Below are 9,629 nucleotides of genomic sequence, written 5' to 3'. Positions count from 1 at the left end.
AAAAAAAAAAAAAAAAAAAAGAAAAAAAGAAAATGAAATGTGAAAAATGTAATTCACACTGACCTTTCCTTGGAAAGAACCCCTTTTCTAAAAAAGGGCCGTGTTACCCAGGGGCCGACTCTGAAAGCCCCCAATCACTTAGAAGATGTGTTAGCAAACAGGCATCTTTCAATACCAATAGAAAAAGCCACCTTTGGCTGGGTGCGGTGGCTCACACCTGTAATCCCAGCACTTTGGGAGGCCAAGGCAGGCGGATCACCTGAGGTCAGGTGTTCAAGACCAGCCTGGCCAACGTGGTGAAATCCTGTCTCTACAAAAAATACAAAAATTAGTTGGGCGTGGTGGCGGCCACCTGTAATCCCAGCTACTCGGGAGGCTGAGGCTGGAGAATCACTTGAACCCGGGAGGCAGAGGTTGCAGTGAGCCAAGATCATGCCACTGCTCTCCAGCCTGGGCAGCAGAGCGAGACTGTTTCAAAAAAAAAAAAAGAAAAAATAGAAAAAGCCACCTCTACACACCACCCAGTTCAGTGACTTCACAGCAAATGGATCAGGCTGCCTTGTGTGCAGTTATATTTATAAATACATAGGATTTTCCAAGAACCAGAGAGCGGACCACATAAGAATCAACAAGCTGTGCCCAGCTGTCTTGAGCAATCTCACCGATCTGCTCAGGAAACGCCACAGTTCACTCATTAGATGTGGTTCAATCGAACAAGCCACTCAGGCTGATCTGAGGCTCCAGTTCATACTGAAATGGTCCCCACACTCCTCCACCACCCTTCAGCAGGGTAACTCACCTCCTTCCCTGTCAGTCAACACAAGAGAGTGAGCTCGGCCGCAGGAGACCTGCAGCACTCGTGTCTCCTGAGGTCTGTCCAGAGGCAGGGAGACGGGTGACGGCTCCAACACATACTCATAGCCCCTCGCTGGAAAAGACACAGGACACCGATTGAGAGGCATGCATTTCTAACACTGGGAATCACACTGTCCAACTCCACACTACTACACTGGAAAAAAGAGAGTCGGAGGTAGGAAAGACTCATCAAGGCAGGTAAGTTACGGGCAGAGCGAGGACCAGAAGCCCAACTCCCAGCTCATGCCATGGGAGTTACACAAAGCAGGTTCCAGAAAAGCATACTTGGTCTTCTGGCCAGGCGCAGTGGCTCATGCCTGTAATCTCAGCACTTTGGGAGGCCGAGGGAGGCGGATCACCTGAGGTCAGGAGCTCGAGACCAGTCTGGCCAAAATGGTGAAACCCTGTCTCTACTTAAAATACAAAAATTAGCCGGGCGTGGTGACGGGTGCCTGTAGTCCCAGCTACTTGGGAGGCTGAGGCAGGAGAATTGCTTGAACCCAGGAGGTGGACGTTGCAGTGAGCCGAGATGGTGCCACTGCACTCCAGCCTGGGGAAAAAGAGCCAAGACTTCATGCGGGTGGTGGGGGGAGTGGGGGGTGGGGAAGCATACTTGGTCTTCTTATTAAAGAAATCTTGGCCGGGTACAGTGGCTCATGCCTGTAATTCCAGCACGGGAGGGAGGTCAAGGCGGGCGGATCACCAGAGGTCAGGAGTTCGAGACCAACCTGGCCAACATGGTGGAACCCCCATCTCTACTAAAAATACAAAATTAGCCAGACATTATGGTGGGCACCTGTAGTCCCAGCTACTCAGGAGGCTCAGGCAGGAGAATCGCTCAAACCCAGGAGGCAGAGGTTGCCAGTGAGCCAAGATTGTACCACTGCACTCCAGCCTGGGAGACAGAGCAAGACACAGTTTAAAACTATACATATATATATATATATATATATACACACACACACACACACACACAAAAGTACAGAAATCAGCCGAGCATTATGGTGCATGCCTACGGTCCCAGCTACTTGGGAGGCTGAGTTGGGAGGATCACTTCCAGCTACTTGGGAGGCTGAGGTGCGAGGATCACTTGGGCCAGGGAGATTAAGGCTGCAGTGAGCAGTGATCATGACACTGCACTCTAGCATGGGTGACAGGGCAAAACCCTGGCCCCCACCCCCCCCAAAAAATTAAACTGTTGGAATTTGCTTCAAATTTACTGAGGGGGAAGGTGGGAAAAATGAAGAAAACAAGACTGGCATGAGTTGATGACGCCTGAAGCTGGTGATGCTACATCATACTACTCTGTACACTTTTTTTTTTTTCTGAGACTGAGTCTCGCTCTGTCACCCAGGCTGGAGTGCAGTGGCGCCATCTCGGCTCACTGCAACCTCCGCCCCTCCAGGTTTAAGCAGTTCTCTGCCTCAGCCTCCAGAGTAGCTGGGATTACAGGTGCCTGCCACCACGCCTGGCTAATTTTTTTGTATTTTTAGTAGAGACGGGGGTTTCACCATCTTGGCCAGGCTGGTCTTGAACTCCTGACCTCGTGATCCACCCGCCTCGGTCTCCCAAAGTGCTGGGATTACACGCGTGAGCCACCGCGCCCGGCCTCTGTACATTTCTGTACGTCTAAAATTGCTCTGGATAAAAGGTATAAAAAATGTAACGCGGGCCAGGCACAGTGGCTCACGCCTGTAATCCCAGCACTTTGGGAGGCCAAGGTAGGCAGATCACCTGAGGTTGGGAGCTTGAGACCAGCCTGACCAACATGGAGAAACCCTGTCTCTACTAAAAATACAAAATTAGCCGGGTGTGGTAGCACATGCCTGTAATCCCAGCTACTCGGAAGCTGAGGCAAGAGAATTGCTTAAACACAGGAGGAGGAGGCTGCAGTGAGCTGAGATCACGCCACTGCACTCCAGCCTGGGCAACAAGAGTGAAACTCTGACTCAAAAAAAAATGTAATGTAACATCTTACAGCTAATAAAGACTTCAATACTGACTTATAAAAGACATCTGATACATAGATCAGGCATGGCGGCTCACACCTATAATTCTAGCACTTTGGGAGGCCAAGGCAGGCGTATCACTTGAGGTCAGGAGTTCAAGACCAACCTGGCCAAAATGGTGAAACCCCTGTTTCTACTAAAATCCAAAAATTATCCAGGTGTGATGGCGGGTGCCTGTAGTATCAGCTACTTAGGAGGCTGAGGCAGGAGAATCACCTGACCTAGGGAGGTGGAGGTTACAGTGAGCCAAGATCATGCCACTGCACTCCAGCCTGGGCGAGAGCAAGACTCCATCTCAAACAAACAAAAAAAAGACATCTGATATAAAATAAATGAAAAAAGACAGAAAACAAAATATATGCTACGATTAAAATTATGTAAAAATGTATTTGTCTGTGAACAAGGGAACAGTAAAAAATAAAAATGAGAGGTTTGTCCAGTATGTATTTATGGGTAATTTCCTCCCTATTTTAGGAACTTTCTTTTTTCCTTTTTTTTTTTTTTTTTGAGATGGAGTCTGGCTCTGTGCCCCAGGCTGGAGTGCAGTGGCCGCATCTCAGCTCACTGCAAGCTCCACCTCTCTCCTGCCTCAGCCTCCCAAGTAGCTGGGACTACAGGCGCCCGCCACCTCGCCCGGCTAATTTTTTTTGTATTTTTTAGTAGAGATGGGGTTTCACCGTGTTAGCCAGGATGGTCTCGATCTCCTGGCCTCGTGATCCACCCGCCTCAGCCTCCCAAAGTGCTGGGATTACAGGCATGAGCCACCGCGTCTGGCCTTTTTCCTTTTTTTAAAGAGACATGCTCTTGCTCTGTTGCACAGGCTGGAGTGCAGTGGCGCAGTCACCACTCACTACAGCCTCAAACTCCTGGGCTCAAGCAATCCTCCTACCTCAGCCTCTGGAGTACCAGGATTATAGGTGCATGCCACCATGCTCAGCTAATTCTTCTTCATTTTTTTTTTTTAGAGACAGGGTCTCGCTATGTTACCCAGGGTGGTCTGGAACTCCAGGTCTCAAGCAATCCCTTCCACCTCGGCTTCCCAAAGTGCTGGGATTACAGGCGTGAGCCCCTGTGCCTGGCCTAGGAAATATTTCTTACTGCTCTCATAGTAATTTTTAGTTAATTTCTACTTTTCTGTTTGTCTGTTTGTTTGTTTCAGACAGTCTCACTCTGTCACCCAGGCTGGAGTGTAGTGGCATGATCTCGACTCACTGCAACCTCCACCTCCCGGGTTCAAGAGATTCTCGTGCCTCAGTCTCCAAAGTAACTGGGACTATATAGGCGCATGCCACCATGCCCGGCTAATTTTTTATATTTTTAGTAGAGATGGGGTTTCACTATGTTGGCCAGGCTGGTCTCAAACTCCTGACCTCAAGTGATCCGCTCTCCTCGGCTTCCCAAAGTGCTGGGATTACAGGCGTGAGCCACCACGCCTAGCCGGGCTAATGTCTACTTTTTAAAATGCCATTATAAGTTATTTCTAACATTTTTACAGTCCAAGGCTCAAACATTTGGACTAAAGCCTCCATGTTAACGATTTCACTGCCTTTTCCCCCCAAAAACATATTCTAGGCACTGCAGAGTACTTCAGCCTGCCTGTCTCCAAGCTAGGAAAAAAAAGGTCATCTCTTTTAGGCCACAAAAGAACATCTTTACTTATCTGCAAAGGCCAGGTGCTTCCCCTTTGCCTGATGGTTCAACATTGATACCAAAGAGGCTAAAAAATAATCTAGCCCAGATGGTTTCAAACAACATCCTTTAAGTCTTTGTCTATTTTTTTTGCTATGGTTTGGTTTATGAAACCATGTTCTTGAACACCAAAGGAAGGGCTGGGTGCTGTGGCTCACGCCTGTAATCACAGCACTTTAGGAGGCCGAGGAGGGTGGATCACCTGAGGTCAGGAGTTCGAGACCAGCCTGGTCAACATAGTGAAACCCCATCTCTACTAAAAATATAAAAATTAGCCAGCCGTAATGGTGTGAGCCTGTAATCCCAGCTACTCGGGAGGCTGAGGCAGGAGAATCACTTCAACCTGGGAGATGGAGGTTGCACTGAGCCAGGATCTTGCCACTGCACTCTAGCCTGGCAACAGAGCGATACTCTGTCTCAAAAAAAAGAAAAAAAAGAGCTTTCTCAGACCAATCCCGGCAGAGAGGAGACAAGGTAGGGATGCTCACTTTTATCTTTCCGGCTCCTGTGAAATCCGAGCTGAGAATCTTTGTTGAGTCCCATCCCCCAGACTTTCGTAATATCTGTGGTCTTAGAGGACAGCAGTGTGAATCCATAGCCACAAGCAGCAGACGAAATCTGAAAAGCAGTTCCCACAAAGCATGAACTGATTTGTAATGTCAAGTTTGCTCAGTAATAAGTGACAGGTTATTCATCAAATCCAAGAACACAGACTATTTTGGGGTTTTTTGGTTTTTTTTTTGAGACAGTCTCACTCTGTTGCCCAGGCTGAGTGCAGCTGCGGGATCTTGGCTCACTGGAATCTACATTTCCCAAGTTCAGGCCTCCCATGTAGCTGGGACTGCAGGTGTGTGCACCACATCTAGCTAACTTCTGTATTTTTAGTAGAGACAGAGTTTCACCATGTTGGCCCAGCTGGTCTCGAACGCCTGGCCTCAAGTGATCTGTCCACCTTGGTCTCCCAAGGTGCTAGGACTACAGGAAACAGCCACTGTGCCTGGCCTAAGAACACATATTATTAAGACAGCAACTAGCATTTATTGAGCATTTACTATATGTTTGATAAGTATTATCTCATTTAATCTTTATAATCACTCTATGAAGGGTGATTTACATGTAGACGATAAATATAGTGGTAAATATCAGCTCACCACTAGGTATTACCATCCCCATTCACCAAAACCAAGACACTCACTAGCAGCCGAGTACAGTGGCTCACAACTGTAATCCCAGCACTTTGGGAGGCCAAGGCAGGCAGATCACTTGAGGTCAGGAGTTCGAGACTCGCTTTGGCCAACATGGTGAAACCCCCTCTCTACTAAAAATACAAAAATTGGCCAGGCACGGTGGCTCACGCCTGTAATCCCAGCACTCTGGGAGGCCAAGGCGGGCGGATCACAAGGTCAGGAGATCGAGACTATAGTGAAACCCTGTCTCTACTAAAAATACAGAAAAAAATTAGCTGGGCGCAGTGGCGGGTACGTGTAGTCCCAGCTACTCAGGAGACTAAGGTCGGAGAATGGCATGAACCTGGGAGACGGAGCTTGCAGTGAGCCGAGATTGCGCCACTGCACTCCAGCCTGGGCGACAGAGACAGACTCTGTCTCGGAAAAAAAAAAAAAAAAAATACAAAAATTAGCTAGGCATGGCGGCGTGTGCCTGTAATCTCAGGTATTCGGGAGGCTGAGGCCGGAGAATTGCTTGAAGCCAGGAGGCAGAGGTTGCAGTGAGTCAAGATGGTGCCACTGCACTCCAGCCTGGGTGACAGAGTAAGACTCTGTCTCATAAAAAAACAAAAAAACAAAAACACCACCGTCTCTTACCATGGTAGGTAAGTTGAAAGATCTCCTTAGACTGAATCCTGGCTCCATCCTTACCAACTGTGTGACCTGAAGTGGATTACTTTCCTCTCTGTATCTGTTCTCCTTCTCTAAAAAGTGAAGATAGTACCATCTCTCTCACTGAACTATTGTGAAGACTAAACGAGTTAACACAGCTAAAGCCCTTATAGGGAACAGTACCCAACTCAATGTAAGAGCTGTATTTTGAGCCTGGGCAACAAAGTGACATCCTGTCTCTATGCAAAAATCAAAATTTAGGCTGAGCGTGGCAGCATATGCCTATGGTCCCAGCTACATGGGAGGCTGAAGCAGGAGGATCACTTGAACCCAGGAGATCGAGGCTGTGGTGACCCGTGATCATGCTACTGCACTCCAGCCTGGGCAACATAGACTAACCAAAAAAAAAAAAAAAAAAGCTATATATATACATATATACATATAGGTGTATATATACACACATACACACATAGGTATATATATACATATATACACATATAGGTGTATATACACATGTATATATGTGCGTATATACATGTGTATATATGTATATCTGCATATACACACATATATATACACATATATACATATATATATAGAGAGAGAGAGATAGGGTTCTCACTATGTTACCCAGGTTGGTCTCAAACTCTTGGGCTCATATGATTCTCCCACCTTGGCCTCCCAAAGTGCTGGAATTACAGGCATGAGCTACCACACCTGGCCTATATTTTACATTTCATTTTTGTTGTTGTTTAGGGTTTTTTTTGTAATTGCTTTGTTTTTCTATGTTCTATTTCTTACTACTGTTAGCAGCAGTAGTATAAGGCAGATGAGAAAGTGTAGTTTAGCTAGAGGTTGAGTAACTTGACTACATGCTTTTCACCCTGACACTACACCGTTACATTCTCGGGCTACTACCATGAAAAGGAAAACTCAGTACTACAGCTACTGTGAATTTAACACAGTGACAACCCCAAGGTCTTTGGTGGGTGTTTTAACTACACTCTCATCAATCCTCGCCTTCACTGACCCGATGAGAAAACCGGGGCTTCCAGTGGGGTTGGATACAGACCAAAGATGGTTTGATTTTAAAATCAACCCTCTTTTGGCCGGGCACAGTAGCTCACGCCTGTAATCCCAGCACTTTAGGAAGCCGAGGCGGGCGGATCGCTTGAGTTCAGTTCAAGACCAGCCTAGCTAACATGGCGAAACTCCATCTCTACTAACAATACAAAAATTTGCTGGGCGAGGTGGCAGGCACCTGGAATCCCAGCTACACAGGAGGCTGAGGCAGGAGGATCTCTTGAACCCAGGAGGTGGAGGTTGCAGTGAGCAGAGATCATGTCACTGCACTCCAGCCTGGGCGAGAGAGTGAGACTCCATCTCAAATAAAATAAATAAATAAATAAATAAATAAATAAACAAAATAAACCCTCTTTCCATACCACCCAGAGTGACCATATTCCCAGTTGGCCTGGGGCAGTCCTGGTTTACAGCCAATGTCCCAATGTTCACTCTCAAATTGGATGATAAATTATATGGTCACACTAACCATCCCCTACTACCTCTTGGCTGTTTACAGTTGATCAGACGCCTCTGTAGTGTCTCTCAGGGACCATATGTAAATCTAACCTAATCCTAACACGATCAGTGGTAAACCCATACCAAAATGCCTGCTGGAAAACGCCACTTCAGCACTAATCATGAACAAACGCTGGGAACTCTTTTTTTTCATTCCAGCATTTCTTGAAGAAAGCTAGCTAAATATTTCTTTAAATTTGACGTGTTGACACCTTGTTTAATCAAGTCATCCAAGAGTGATATTTTCCCTTGTAATATGCATTTGGAATACAATATATAGGCCTGCATAATTGTGCTAGTCAAAAAAACCTCCAGTTCTCTGGCCTCCTAGAGCCCCCCTACACCTCTGGAATGGCTCCAGTACCACCAAAACAATCTATGTGGGAGGCAGGAGACAGCCCCTGGCCATGCATTCAGAAACAGAAAAGAGCAAAGTCAGCCAGGCACTGTGGCTCATGCCTGTAATCCCCGCACTTTGGGAGGCTAAAGCAGAAGAATCACTTGAGGCCAGGAGTTCAAGACCAGCCTGGGCAACATAATGAGACCTGCCCCCCTCCCCGCCCCACATCTCTAAAAAAAATTTAAAATTAGCCAGGTGTGGTGGCATGCGCCTGCAATCCCAGTTACTCAGGAAGCTGAGGTGGAAGGATCACTTGCGCCCAGGAGGCAGAGGTTGCAATGAACAGAGATCAAGCCACCGTACTCCAGCCCCAGTGACAGAGTGAGACCCTGTTTCAAAAAAAACTCAAAATTACTAAATGAGCTTTACGGCAGATGTGAGCAGGCAAAAGAAAGAATCACAATCAGTGAACTTGAAAATAGGCCAACTGAGATTGGCCAGTCTAAGAAACAAAGGAAAAAAGGCCAGGTGCAGTGGCTCATACCTATAATCCCAGCACTTTGGGAGGTTGAGGTGGGAGAATCACTTGACTCCGGAGTTGGAGACCAGCCTGGGCAAAATAGCAAGACCCATCTCTACCAAAAAAATTAAAAATTAGCCCGGCATGTTGGCGCACACCTGTATTCCCAGCTACATGGGAGGCTGAGGCAGGAGGATCTCTTGAGCCCAGGAGGTCGAGGCTGCAATGAGCTATGACACCACTGCACTCCAGACTGAGTGACAGAGCGAGCCCCTGTCTCTAAAAATTAAATTAAAAAAAAAAAATCCCCTTTCTGAGTTGTTCATTGAAACACCTCAGCTGGTATACATTTTCAATGGACTTTCGAATTTTGCTTTCCTAACATCAGAACTCCTGCAGTCACGCTGGCCTGAGTGAGAATCCCACCGCATATAAACAGCTAGCAGCGGTGGGGCCTCGGGCCTCAACCTCTCTGGGCCTCTCCTTCCTCCCCTGTAATTGGGGATAACAATTGTCGACTCAGTGCGTCCTAAGCGAATGACACGACCCGGCACAACATTTGGCACTGCCACCCAATAAATGTTGATGGCCACCCCTAACGCCTTCCCCTCCCGGGCTTGCAGCCAGCTCGAGAGTCGTCCTCCCCGAAGTCTGGCCACCCAGAAGAGCCAGCTTCTTGAAGAGAGCCGAATAGCTCGACGGAGGCCGGGAGAGCGCAAGAGAGGAAGGGAGGGAGGAAGCCGCGGCCCGCACCTTTTGGTCCAACTCCAGGCGATAGGGCACGGGCTGGATCCTGC

General features: G+C 47.5%; 1 protein-coding gene across 1 annotated transcript in view; it reads right to left on the bottom strand.

Moving 5' to 3' along the window:
• WBSCR16 (Williams-Beuren syndrome chromosome region 16) overlaps window positions 1-9,629 on the bottom strand; it is a 37,223-nt gene extending 27,594 nt beyond the window's left edge. The window contains exons 1-3 of the mRNA XM_011999477.1: window positions 9,586-9,629; window positions 5,042-5,171; window positions 800-928 (exon numbers count right to left, since the gene is read on the bottom strand). Coding sequence (XP_011854867.1) covers window positions 800-928; window positions 5,042-5,096 — 184 coding nt within the window. The 5' untranslated portion in view covers window positions 5,097-5,171; window positions 9,586-9,629. The remainder of the gene's footprint in view (window positions 1-799; window positions 929-5,041; window positions 5,172-9,585) is intronic.

Source organism: Mandrillus leucophaeus, unplaced genomic scaffold (assembly GCF_000951045.1).
Source record: "Mandrillus leucophaeus isolate KB7577 unplaced genomic scaffold, Mleu.le_1.0 Scaffold1166, whole genome shotgun sequence".
Lineage (NCBI taxonomy): Eukaryota > Metazoa > Chordata > Mammalia > Primates > Cercopithecidae > Mandrillus > Mandrillus leucophaeus.
The sequence above is the reverse complement of the archived record's forward strand: the minus strand, read 5'-3'. Positions and strand labels throughout refer to the sequence as shown.